We start from the raw sequence: 13915 nt of genomic DNA, 5'->3' as shown, positions 1-13915 counted from the left end.
ATACTGGGCATGTTTAAACAGTAATTGATTGTGTTGTGAAATGCTGGAGTTATAACAGTACTGTTCTTTTCAACACAGGTGCTACTTATTATTAGTTATTTATTTATTTTTGGTGGGTTGGAAATCAAGGATGACTTTTTTTGCGTAAATTATCTCCATAGTATATTGTTATATCCATGTATCTTTGAGATATACTGATTGTTGTACTCAATTTACTTGAATCAGTTTACTTAGTAAATAAATAAATGTGCTATTTCTTTGCACCTTACATCTGGAATCAAATTTTTCCAGTTAAAAGTGCTGTATCTGGTGCCATCGAGTCGTTTCTGGATTTATATTTAAAAATAATACTTCATTTGTATTGTTTTTATCTTACTGTATGTACTCTGTGTTGTATAACATGTGTTTGCATGATGGTATTCAGCCTGCTACCATGTTAGAGACAGAGAATGTGTGAATGTAACTTGCGATCATCACCCCCTCCCCTCCCCTAAATAATGTTTAATAAAGGAAAGACTCCTTGATTTCTCTGTTACCTTAAATCATGTTTGTGGGGTGATTTTATGTTGTATATATCTACAGTGCCCTCCACTAATATTGGCACCCTTGGTAAATATGAGCAAAGAAGGTTGTGGAAAAAATTGTCTTTATTGTTTAACCTTTTGATCTTTTGTTAAAAAAAAAAAAATCACAAAAATACTCTGCTCTCATAGATATTAAACAATTGCAAACACAACACAGGTTTACCAAAAAACAATATCGTCCTTCACAGTTGAGACCCGGGGCTCAGACCAAGAGTAGCCGTTCAGAGCTATTAAGTGCTTAAACAATCTTAACAGGGCACACCCGAGCAGCAAGAAACACCTGACAAAATCACACGTTCCAATATTTCTGATCACTTGAAAAATAGGTGGGTTCAAACAAAAGGCGCCATGTTCGAAATCGTTTAACGTGTCTAGATGTAAATATGAGGAAATGACGGCTGAAATTCGGATCTATCGTCTCATATTCATCCACCTCAAACCCAAACGTCTTCAGTGTATAGCAAATACAAAAGAATTGGCCTTGCCGATCCATTACTTTGGATGGCACGAATATTGCAGAGCACATCAAGTCCATATACACTGCCGTTCAAGCATTCTTTCACACCCTGTATTTACAGTTTTGGTTAAACGTCATGAAATTGGCTACTCTATAATGACAATATAATAATTAGTGGTATAAGTGCAATAAAACACTTCAAGATGTGCTTTTATAGAAAAATAATCAACTTTGGTGTAGTAATAGTAATTCTGCCTCATTACACTATCTAATAATTAATCATTTCCCAATAACTTCACACCACGCTGTTTTACTCCTGTAGTCCTTAAAGCACATTTAAAGCAACAGAATCTGACCAACGTTCGGTACAGAGTTAAGAACGTTTCATTCTGAATAGGTGTAATTCAGGGACCCCTTCTCCTCTTTTGTTTTAATCAGTTATATTACAAATTAATATTGGATTTTGTGTGCTAATATTTTGAAATGTAACTACGAGTCACATTCAGACAAGCCACAATTAAAGGAATAGTGTATGAGGTTAGTCTTTAGTCGTGTCACTCTCTTAACATGCCGCACTCTCAGATCGACAAATTTCCTCGACCATCTAGCTCCACTAAACACACTAGTGCATTTTAAAAACCTCTCATGTAGCCTTCCAAAAGGTCTGCTTTGCATACCAGTCTTCTGGATTTTCTAGAATAGTCTATACTTTTGAATGTGAGGTCAGAGTTTTCAATGTAAGATGCAGCTCATGAAGACAATCACGACAACAGCGCAACGTTTTCACAGAGGCAGAAGTCGTCGGAATTTTTGACGTTGCTGTGAATAAAATCGTGAAAAATTTTACTGTTTGACTTGGAAACCTGACGGACAGGGATGTGCCAGTTTTAAATCTTCCAGATATACATATGGTATGGCTTAATGGCTAGCACGTTCGCCTCACACCGCCAGGGTTGGGGGTTCGATTCCTGCCACAGCCCTGTGTGTGTGGAGTTTGCATGTTCTCCCCGTCCTGTTGGTTTTACCTTCGGGTACTCCAGTTTCCAAAGACATGCACGGTAGGCTGACTGGCATGTCCAAAGTGTCCGTAGTGATCCCTGCGATGGATTGGCATCCTGTCCAGGGTGTACCCGCTTGTGCTTGACCCTCCCTGGGATAGGCTCCAGGTTCCCCGCGACCTTGAAGGATAAGTGGTATAGAAGCTGGATGGATGAACTTCTCACTACACTCATAAATCACTGCAAGGAATGTTCCTTTGGTTTTTTTAGTCACACATAGGCTATGTGCTATGTATGTTCCTGACATACTAAACTATTCAAATGTTACACTCGTCCTATATTATCAATCTGGAATGTACAAAACAAAAAAGTAGGGTCAAGGATTGGGGTTGCAGAAATCTCATGATGTCCATTTGGGGTCGCTTGGGAATCATTGTAATGGGAATAAAAGTTTCTTTATAGGTGTAAAAAAAAAAAAAAACTGACAAATCTATGTGTAATTTTTTTCTAAATATCTCCACAAAATCCCTAATGAACAATAATCCACACGTAGTTTACTTAATTTAAATTCAGACTTTTTGTGCGCAATAATTCAGCAGGTTAGAAAGAGTGGATCTGGCAACCCGTTTTAAAAGGACTGTGGTTTGTTTTTACGGAACTACTTTCGTGTTCCTCCGAGTACGGGGTAGTAGTTCTTAACCGACTATTTTAGCGCTTATTTAAATATTATTTCACTAACTAAATTAATAATGTTTCATTTTAAAACGCAGAAGTCAGTGTTTATAATCATTTATTTTCCGCTAACTGAGGAAATAAAAAGCAATAAGGTCCAGTTTTCGACACCGATTTGATGTTCGGCCTTTTCTTTTTCCATGGACGGCCGCCATCTTGAATTTTAATGTTGATTTTTTTTTTACTGTAGCTAAGTTAGACATATGTTTAATCAGTATTTTTTTTAGGATTTTAATTACTTTGATTTGGGATCATAGTGAAAGATTCAGGTCTGATTCGCCATGACAGCCAATGACTAAGTGAGTATTTCATATCTAACATCTTAAAAATGGTAAGTTAGCCTGGGAGCCTAGGAAGCTAACTGATAATTAGCTTGCTAATACGCTAAAATGCTTAGCGACCTAACTGTGCTGTTTATATTTACTGTATTTACTAGATTTGCTTATATATATTTATATTAATTTACAATCTCATCGATGATAATCTCTACCAGACATTTAATTCCTAAATAAACTAAACTAGCCGGTCTGGTGTAGCCGGTATCTAGCTAGGCTAGGTTAACCGGTTTGCTAGCTAACTTTTACCTGCTTGAGAAAACATTAGGTATTTAAAACAAAAATTCCGCTAAGTTCAAGTTTATATTATAATAATTAGATAACACGTTAGAATTTTTTGTAAACAACCAAATCACTACTTATCTTAGCTAAATCAATTCTTGACACAACTAGCAAGCTAACCCTGACTATGTAGCTTCAAAGCTAACCGACTAATCACTTTTGTTTCTTAACTACAAATTATAGCAAGTTTATCATATTTAATATTTTCTGTTATTTAATAATATATACACAACTAGCTTATGGTTTAACTGTTAAATATAAACATTATTAGTCCTGTGAGTGTATCTGAGATTTAAAAAAAAAATTGTGAAAAGGGTGGAGGAGTTTATTTTCGGTATTAGCTAAAGGTTTTGTTTAAAAAAAAACAGTAACAAAGCCACGATATGTTTTTATCGTGTAAATGTCATTTTAGACCATTTTAGAATTTATTTTTTGTTGGTCCTAAAAATGACCCAGGAACATCTGTACACCTGTAGCCTAAACAAAATGCCTGGAGCTTTGAATATTCACTAATATGCAAATTTAGACACGCCCACACGTCGTCCTGCCCTAGGGAATAGTCGAATATTATTAACATTAGGTTACTAGCTGGTGATTCATTTACTTAGTAGTTTTCTGAGTGATTTATTTAACATAACGTTACCATGACACCCAAAACTATTTTGATCAGTGGTAATTTTAGCCTAGACACATTGCACTTTTTGTCCATTTGTAGTTACGTTTAAGTTTCGCAAAACTAAACCACCGCTGTTGTCTCGTCTTCATCTCTTTCTCAGCACAGAGACTCGATGCTACTAACGCGGGCGCTCTGCGGGTATGAAGTGGATGGGAGAACCCAAGAAGAACATGGTAGTAAATGGCAGACGTCATGGCAGCAGGTTCACCGAAAGCCGCCCACAGCATCTGCGTCACAGCAAGAACTCGCTCAGCAGCCGGAGATGCAGCCGCCGTGAGTCATTTTATTCACCGTACGCTCGAAAAACTCCACGTCTAGCGTCGGAGTGCAAATCGAAAAGATACGGTGCATAGAATTCAACAACACCGAACAACATTTACGTTGAGATTCATAATCAGTTATTATATTTATTATTCTACTTATTAGACATGATCGAATGGCATTTAATCCAAAACTCAGTAACACAGAAACAATGACAATTTTAGTCAAATAAAATTAAATAGGCAAATAAATAAATAGTTCATAAAAGGATTTTTAAAAAAAAGTTTAGTGTACGTGTACATATACCTAATAATAACAATAATAATAATAATAATAATAATAATTTTTCTTTTGGTATGACATGTCTATTCTGTCGACAGTATATTCTGAAATATTGACCATATCTCATGCTTGCCATGTTATTCTTTGTTCCACGATAATAAAAAAAAACACTCTTGACACTGATCAGGATAAAGCATCTACTGAAGAGGAATGAATGAATAACTGATTTTTCTGTAATCTTTTAATTAAAAAAAGGATTTTTTCGGTCGTTCAGGTTTCAACGGTGGTCCGATGGAGGCGGAAAGACGCCACGTCCCGTCGTCAGGAATGACCGCCAAGGAACTGTGTGAGAACGATGACCTGACCACGAGCCTCATCCTTGATCCTTACCTCGGCTTTCAAACCCATAAGATGAACACCAGGTCACTAATCACTAGTCATTTTTATTCCTATTGTTTATTTCTCCAGCGATTAATTAACCCTTTCAGATGAAATTCAACATCCAAATCCTTTAGGAAGGTTTTTATTACTTAAAATTGTGTCATAACGTTTTCTAAATATCACTCGGACATAATTAAAAATGAATTATATAAATAAATAATTATACAAATAATTAATTAAATGTTGTCTGTCTATAGCAGTACCACGAGTTAAAACAACTAAATATTCAATGGCAAAGTTGACATTTTTTTTAAAAATGTTGACCAAAATGAGAGAAAATAAAATTTCTGAACAAAGCTGAGTGAATAGCTGATTTCAGAGGTAAAAAAAATAGTTTTACAAAAAGCAGAAATCAGGATAACGATCATGTTTAATTACTGTAATGATCGAAGGATTTTGTAGATGATTTACTTCTAAAAACAGTCCTAAATTCTGTAAATATATTCATAAGCTTTTTAAAAAGCTGATTTTAAAAAATGGAATTGATTTTATTTATGGAGTGCTGCTTAATTCTTTTAGGCAGAAATGCTGTAAAACACATCCGCATTCTTTAGAAGGGTTTTTAAAAAAAAAAAAATTTACATCTAATTTTAAAATATCACTTATAAGTAAAAGTAAACAGATTGTCCATGTGTACGAACAAAAACAAAATCCGCTTCTACTCTTTAAAATAAATAAATAAATAAATAGCTCACATTGAGGTTGAAAGTACATTGTATAAGTATATTGATTGATCAGATTTGTTTATCTTTATTATTCAGCAATATTGTATATAGAGAAATAAGAAAGAAGCTGATTTCAGATATTAAAAAACTTAAATAAAACAGTGTTTAACAAGAAAAAGCTACGGCATTCATTAGAGTTTGGCATAAAAAAAACAACTATTTTTTTAATTTGGGATTTCTTTTAAATTGGGAAAGTTTCTCAATAGATGTGAACTTTGCATTTTCTATTTATAAAATAGTTTATTTTAAATGTAAATGATAAAATGGTAACTGTGGAAGTGATTTGGAAAGTCTTTATATTTTCCTAAAAACAGCCCTAATTCTTCCTCAGTGTGGACGCTCTGTATGAAACGCCTGACGATTACCGTGCTCTGATTTTATTCCGATTAGATTTCGGCCCGTTAAAGGAAGACAAGACGAGCTGAAGGACATCATAGAGAGTTTTAAAAAACACAACGACCTCGAGAAAGCTTTTGAAGCTTTAACATGTGGAGATTCCTCCAGGAATCATCTTCTGTCCAAGACTAAGGCTCAGGAGAAACTTTTCAAACAACACGTGGGTCTTTTTAAAGCGTGCTTTTTCCACATGTGATGATGATGATGATGTAGAAAACGCACGTTTAACCTGTGGTGTTTTATTTCCTTCATATTTCATTAGGTATTTGTTTATCTGCGCATGTTTGCGAGCGACAGCGGGTTCGAGATTTTGCCTTGCAACCGATATTCATCTGAACAAAACGGAGCCAAAATAGTTGCAACAAAGGAATGGTACGAGAACGAATAAGCCTTGGCGATGTTGTGAATGGACTTGTACTCTTATGAGATGTCTAAACATATTATTTTACGTCCATACAGGAAGAGGAATGATAAGATCGAGCACCTGGTGGGTTGCATTGCTGAGCTGTCAGCCAGCGAGGAGAACATGTTATTACGCCACGGGCAGAACGACTTCAGCGTCATGTACTCCACTCGCAAAAACTGCGCTCAGCTCTGGCTCGGGCCCGCCGCTTTCATCAACCACGGTATTAACCACTTAATTACGGCTCGGAGAACATCGCAAACCCCAAACTTTTCTTGCAGACGTTTGGATGTGAATACGTTCGGCTAAACTTTTCATTTCTCATTTCAGATTGTCGGCCGAATTGCAAGGTAACTTTTTTAAATCATAAAGCATGACGCACGTCCCGAGGGAAAGCTGAACAACGCCACTGAATGTGTATATTTCTTTTCTGTTTTTTATTTCTTTCTTTAATTAGTTTGTGTCAACGGGGCGCGACACGGCTTGCGTTAAAGTTCTCCGAGATATCGAACCGGGCGAAGAGATCTCCTGTTACTACGGCGACGGCTTCTTCGGAGAAAACAATGAATTTTGCGAATGCTACACGTGCGAAAGGTAACTCTAAATAATTTTTATTTTCTTTTAAACATGTCTTGAGGATTTGTGCTTCAATGCGACTAACGCGTGTCTTGTTTTTAGGCGTGGCACTGGTGCTTTCAAATCAAAAATGGGACTTCCCGTGGCAGTTCCTGTTATCAATAGCAAATACGGCTTGAGGGAGACCGACCGGCGAATCAATAGGCTGAAGAAGCTGGAAGAAGCGAGCCAGAACTCCGACGTCCGTTCCGTCGGCTCTCACACCGACGCAGACACTCAGGATTCACCAAAAACACACTCATGTAAGATCAGTCGGCAAATCTGAGCCTTCTCATTTTCAGCGGACCTTCGGGTCGTACTTTGAATTCTCTGCGTGTCCACTAGGGGGCAGAGTATTAAACGAGAATATACAGTAAGCCCCGCCCACCGACTACCATCTCCAAAATGGTGTTAATTCAATTCAATTCGTGTGCTTTTAACGACAAGCTTCGTAAAGCTGCGTCGCAGAAATCCGGATGTAGATTTAGCTCTCTAATAAACATGGCGAGAAAAAAAAAATTCCCCGAGACGGCGTGAGGAAGAAGCGTTAACTCAAAATCGAGCCGGCCTTATTCCACGTGAGAGAAGAGCATCTTTAAGTTCTAAGTACTAATAATAATTGTTCAGCCGTAGGTAATCACGTCCGGTATAACCGCACGATTCGGTTTGGTATCGAATAAGTGACATTTCAGACACCATGTGGGCTGAAAATGTTCTGTTTATTTCTGCTCCGCTAGTGGAAATAGATCCCAAAGATGCCACACCCACTTTAATGTACGCCGGCTAGCTAGCAAGGTCACGATGATTCGTAAAAAATTGCCGTTAAAGATTCTTCCGGTAAAATTAGCGTCCATTCTTCCTTTTCATCTTCAACTGACGAGCTTTCACATTTCACGTCAATCCTAAAAAAAATTTTTATTACCGTGTCCGCTAAGTCTGCTGTAGTAACCGGTTCGGACTAGAAAGATATCACGATATCTGAGAACGGTACAGAAGTCCAGAAAGACCTTGAGTTGTGTGTGTGTGTGTGTGTGTGTGTGTGTGTGTGTGTGTGTGTATATGTATATGTGTGTGTATACATGTATGTGTGTTATACCGAATCACTAAGGTGGGAGATCCTTCATCATATATTCTTCTGTTCCTCTACAAAGCTTCTGCTGATGCTTTGATCAATGATGACTTGGCAGTGAAGATGCGCTCACAGCTGCAGTTTGTCCCGCGCACCTGTCCGTGTGTTTTCCGTAACCGAGCTGTGTGGTGCATAAAACGTGCAGGATTTTTTTTTCAGAAGGGTCTTTGTATACAGACAGCTTTGTTTAACAGTCGCTCTTAATTTATGTCCAGGGTTCGTACAACGGCTTTCTTTCAAATGCGTCAATGTTCAGTACACACTTAACAGTTAAAATGGGATTCATTTTGTATAATTTAATAACCCAATAAGGACACAAAAACAACAACAAAAAAGCTGTCTAAGATGTTAGCCTTGATGGGCCTCATTTATTAAACTTCTTATTAAAATATTTGCGGAAGCCAGACCAAACCCAAATTTCCGGATTTACAAAAACTTCCGATACGCAGATTTTCTTCGTGCTCGCGTGAGTACGGTATGTCGATCACCCGTAACGTGTAAAGCATATTCCTGCAGCTCATTTGCATTTAGTAACACCCACAAAACTCCATAAAAGGTGAAGTACGCAGAGCACGAAATGAACGATCCGGGAGGATAAAAGCCTGGAAAACAGAAGTGGGAGTTATAGTCACGCACTTCTATGATGAAAAAAAAAATGTAAATATTCAATAATAACAATAATGATAAACGAGGGCTTAATCTTCCATCAGCTGAGGCGTTTGTTTACGGCTCAGCGCGGACAGACAGACGGACGCCGGTCCTCCGTTTATACACCGCCTTTTCTTTTGTCACAATTGAATGATTCATTTTATTTGTCTTAATTTATGGCCTTGTGTTGGCTTGCTGTCTTTATTTTTTTAATCTTCTTAAATTAATGCCAGTAATGTAAAAAATGACTGGTTTTAACAAAGAAGTACTTGACGGTGTTCTTAGTCCCTGGCCGAGTGAACTAGCACGAGGATGTGTTTTTGTTCGAGACTCCAAAGCTCTCCTATAAGTCGCTCTGAATAAGGGTGTCGGCTAAACGCTGTAAACGTAATTAAAATAAACCATTTTAATTCAGTTTCAGTAATCCTTGTGAATTATATGATTTGAAGTAGTGGTTTACATTAGTTAGTCTTCTTAAGGCCTGTTAACCCCGGGATGTTTTTTCGCAGCACGTTTTTCACACCCTGACAGTAGATGGCGCTTATTGAAACGCAGATACACCCCGGTACACAAGGTGGCGCTGCACGACTTTCCATTTCTGACACCCGCTCATCACTGAGAAGAAGAAGAGCCAGTATTTACATCTTTCTCACATTTTTTTGCGAACTGGCTAACTGAGAATGGATTTTTCAAGTAGCAGTACAATATACTCTCTTTAAATAAGCAATGATTTTAATTATATCAAAGCCACAGCAGTAGCGTTCACATACGTATGAGAAGACCCAAATTAGAAATTTTTTTTATAGATATATTTTTTTTTGCGGGGGTTGGGGGTGGGGGGTGGGGGTAATAAGGCAACTATTGTTGTGCCCAGAAATGTTAATGTTCCTGCAAATTGATGAGGTGTTGAATATGAATAGTCTTTTTTTTTTTCTTCTTTTTTTTTGTGGTCAATATGATAATAATAAACAACGGAGCAATGATTGGGCACTCAGCTATTTGAATAAGAGGTCAAGAATACTTGTATGCAATTATATACCAGGTGCAAAATAAATACAATGGACTATCAGTCAGCGGATTATCGTTGCACAGAGACGTGAAACATTTGCATTGAAGAGACAAAGAAACAAATGATGCTATTTTGTGTAGAATGCAAGGATCACGTAGAATATATGCTTGACACCAGCAGCTTAATATTCTTCTTGCTTGCATCTTCATCATCTTCGTCATCTTCTTCATCTTCGCCTTATTCTTCATCTTCTTCATTGTCGTCTTCTTCATCTTCTTGTTATTCTTCGTCTTCTTCGTTGTCTTATTCTTCATTTTTGTCTTCTTCTTCTTCAGGTGTCGAGGTGTGCTTAGCAAGTCCTGGTTTTTATGTAACTTCAGCGGCACAGAGCACGTGAACAAAAGCACGAATCTCATTGGTCGGCCAGTTTTTAACACGGTGCATCAAACAAAACAACTAACCCTGGGCATGAACACGATCGTTGACGGGCATTGATTTAGACACGGGCGTTAAACACGCTGAAAAAAATGTCCCGGTGTGAACAGGCGTTTGTGATTAAATTCGCGCACACTTAGGAGCACGTGTAGGCTACGAAGGTTTTTTTTTTTTTTTTTTTTTATATAAAGGTTTTTATTTATTTTTTTCATTTAATTTTATTTTCTTTTTACACAAATGTAGAGGATTTTCATGAATATTAAATTCCTTTATAAATACTCGTTCATATGCAGTCCGGCTTAGTAAATGCGGCCCAATATTAGCGCTGAAGGTAAAACATTGGAACTGGAGAACCATGCACAAGCATCAGAATATTACCTGTTTGCTCATTCTTACGCTGTTATACCTTCCTACAGGTTCAACTTCAGTTACAGTGGTCAGAGTTCAGTAATAAAGTCCCAAACATAGTGAGGAAGTAATTAACTTATTCTATTTATAACTAACATCAAACATTCTACAGAAACTCCTTGGCATTTTGGTTTGTTGTGAGCGATGTGAATTGTAAGCTGACATCTAGCATAACATTTTAGCAGTTTTTCCCCATTGAGCTTAAATGTTTGATCTGGATACTGGAACAAATCAGATTAACCACCATGGGGAAAAAGTGGACCGATTGTTTATTCTAGAAAAGCTTCAGTTTAAGGAATAAATCATTATGTGTGGTGCTGTTACAATAAAATAATCAACGACTGGGTGCTGGGAGGAAGCAGGGTCGCCGTGACAACACTGAAGTTTATTTTCTTATAAGAGCATGTCCCAGAGTGTTTCATTCCTCTTGTACCACAGCGATTTGCCAACACTACATTTGTTTGTTTATATAATAACTTTTTATCCGTTTTTAGTTACGTTTAATGTTGTGGAACGTCCCGTGAAACAAGTTAGCTCCTGTTCTCAGGCATAAACAGTTGTTCCCCAAACCAGTCTCTTGGGGGTGGGGGGTGGGGGGGGCAGCTTGTCACGTTATCAAGAAACCGCAAAGAAGCGTAAGCTCCTACATCGTGTCGATGTCGGAAATTTTATAGTTACAGCTTTACCTCTGACACTGGAGACTCCTTCCACACATGTTAAACAAACGTTTCCTTACAGATTGAGGAATCCCTGTGAACGAGCTGTTACTATGGAAACGATAACATATCAGAACGAGCGCGTTAACCTTTATGAACCTGCGAATTCAAAATTGCTGTGGTGTGAAAGATGTGCATGAAGGAAAAACACTTCTAATCAAAGTCTTTTTCCTGTTCAGCGTCTAGGAAAAGAACGCCGGCTAGTGCGAGGGTAAGTAAAACCAGGAGCCATGATGGACGGTCTCTCTCAAGAGCTTACACATCTACCTCACCTTCCAAACAAAGTCAAGCTAATAACAGGGTACCAAAGAGACTGAAATCAAAACCCTCCAGGCCTTCGCTCACGAGCGTACGGTTACGGAGCCAGAGCCGAGGGTCAGACGTGAAGACCTCCGCCAAGGAGCCGAAAGCCGCGCTCTGCAGAGACGTCCGTGTTAAAAAGGAGAAGGACTCGCTTAGAACTTTTAACTCTGCCAGTTCCAGAGGCTGCTTAACACAGCACATCGCGAAGGAAAACTATCAGCCGTCTTTAAAGTGTTCTGCGGAATCGGAGAGCTGCACTTACAGGACTCGAAGGTCAGCGAGGACTTTGCATAAGGCGCAGGAAGCCGACGGCGTCGACGGCGAACGAAGCACTTTTGAAAGCCAAAACCCGGTCATTAAAACGGAGCCGGCTGACATGGAGGAGTACCTCTCTCACAGCTTGACGCTGAAGGAGAAAACGCCGGAAGACTCGTACATCGGGAGAGTTTCTAACTCGCAGCATCTCCAGTTCCCTCAGCTCCAGCTGGACAGGAGGATAAAAAGCGAGGACGAGCGCAGCGAGCCTTTCACGCCAAGGTTTATGCAAAGTCCTAGCGTCAAGGACGTGCTCCTGGGGTTTCCCGAAAGGCCTCGGCGTTCCGGTTCTTCCAAGAAGGACAAGTCTAAAGGAAGCAGGCGGAGTTTGGGAAGAGGGAAGAAGAAACACAGAATTCCACACTATGACGCAGTGATTCTGGATAGCAGCACGGGGATTCCCAAGCTGACCTTGCGCAGACGTAGGGACAGCGGCGAGACCAGACAGGCTCACACGGACTCCTCAAAGATTGGCTTCAAGCTGGGCAAAGACCGCGAGCGCGACGAGGGAAGCTCTCACGGAGCCAGGTTCAGCAACAACGGCTTCAGTTCCGCGTCCAGAAAGAGTTCCGGAAAGCTGAAGATCCAGATGAAACGCGAGGACAGCGAGCGTCTGGTCGCGCAGACGTGTCTCAACGGCAGTCACCGGCGCAACCATGTGGATCAGCAGCCTTCATCGTCGTCGTCGGAGGAGGAGGAGGAGGAGGAGGACGACGATGACGATGATTACGAGGACGATTTTCCGCTTCCGACGGCAAAACGTCTCCGGCTTATTCTCGGCAAAGATTCCATAGACATCGATATCTCCTCCAGGAGGAGAGAGGATCAGTCGTTGAGGCTCAGTGCATAAGCTCACCTTCAGACTCACATGTACATAAACTTCAGGTTAACTCTGATTATATCACTGAAAAGAAAGACATCATTTAAGGAATAACTTGAGCTTTTTTCCCCACCTCCAATCTAATCTCTCTCCATTGTATATGTAGCATATGTGTGATTACTGTGTATAACAATTTCAATGTTGCCCTGATTAGAAAAATAGCGAACTTATAATGGAGGTCTATGGGCAGATGTCAAGTTTTTTAATGAATATTTAAATCAGCAGAAGTTTAGAAGGAAACACTAAAGGTGTGAGGATGAGATCGATGCTAGACGTTTTTACGGTGTTGCTGTAGCATTTTATCATTTTTAATTAAACGTGAATAAAATTTGCCCGCCAGAAAAGCCAGTTCACCGAAGGGGAAAGGACGGACGCAGGATGTGAATGAGGGCCTTGGGTTAGAATGTGTTTATCGCCTTCCTTTTAACTGAAGGGACACGCTGTGAGGATTTGTGGTTAATGAAATAAATATACATATATATATATATATATATATATATATATATATATATATATATATATATATATATATATATATATATATATATATATATATATATATATATATATTAGTATATAAAAGCAGTTCTCTAATACAGATAGACCTGTATCATTTATACAGATTATGGTTCTCAAATACGTGGTTTTTTAAATTTATTTTTACTTAAACCATTTAGTATTCAATTATTAATTAGGTTATTTTAAAATTAATGTGAAATGTATGCTAGCATCGCACAAGCAAACGTTTATATTCGTACTGTATAAACAATGGGAAGTGAAAACAAGCTGCTTAGATGACGAAATCCAAACACTGGGCTTTTTTGATGCTAGCGAACTGGGAACATCATCGTTAGCCGAGTTCTGGTCGCGTTGTGGTCACGGGGG

General features: G+C 38.7%; 1 protein-coding gene across 2 annotated transcripts; it reads left to right on the top strand.

The window, feature by feature from the left end:
- Positions 1 to 1648: 1648 nt before the first annotated feature.
- On the top strand, positions 1649 to 13506 carry LOC108271342 (histone-lysine N-methyltransferase KMT5B). 2 transcript variants are annotated; one of them, XM_047158304.2, is made up of 10 exons: positions 1649 to 3070; positions 4170 to 4337; positions 4882 to 5029; positions 6164 to 6329; positions 6432 to 6541; positions 6629 to 6795; positions 6903 to 6922; positions 7030 to 7166; positions 7251 to 7450; positions 11712 to 13506. In XM_047158304.2, the coding sequence occupies exons 2-10, from the start codon at positions 4205 to 4207 to the stop codon at positions 12998 to 13000; spliced, it is 2370 nt and encodes a 789-aa protein (XP_047014260.1). In that variant the 5' UTR covers positions 1649 to 3070; positions 4170 to 4204; the 3' UTR covers positions 13001 to 13506. The 2 variants fall into 2 exon arrangements, with proteins under 2 accessions (XP_047014260.1, XP_017334382.1); XM_017478893.3 differs by having other exon boundaries at positions 1650 to 3070; positions 4165 to 4337.
- Positions 13507 to 13915: the final 409 nt, after the last annotated feature.

Source organism: Ictalurus punctatus, chromosome 10, assembly GCF_001660625.3.
Source record: "Ictalurus punctatus breed USDA103 chromosome 10, Coco_2.0, whole genome shotgun sequence".
Taxonomy (NCBI): Eukaryota; Metazoa; Chordata; class Actinopteri; order Siluriformes; family Ictaluridae; genus Ictalurus; species Ictalurus punctatus.
Note: the sequence above shows the minus strand (reverse complement) of the source record. Positions and strands in the feature narration are given on the sequence as shown.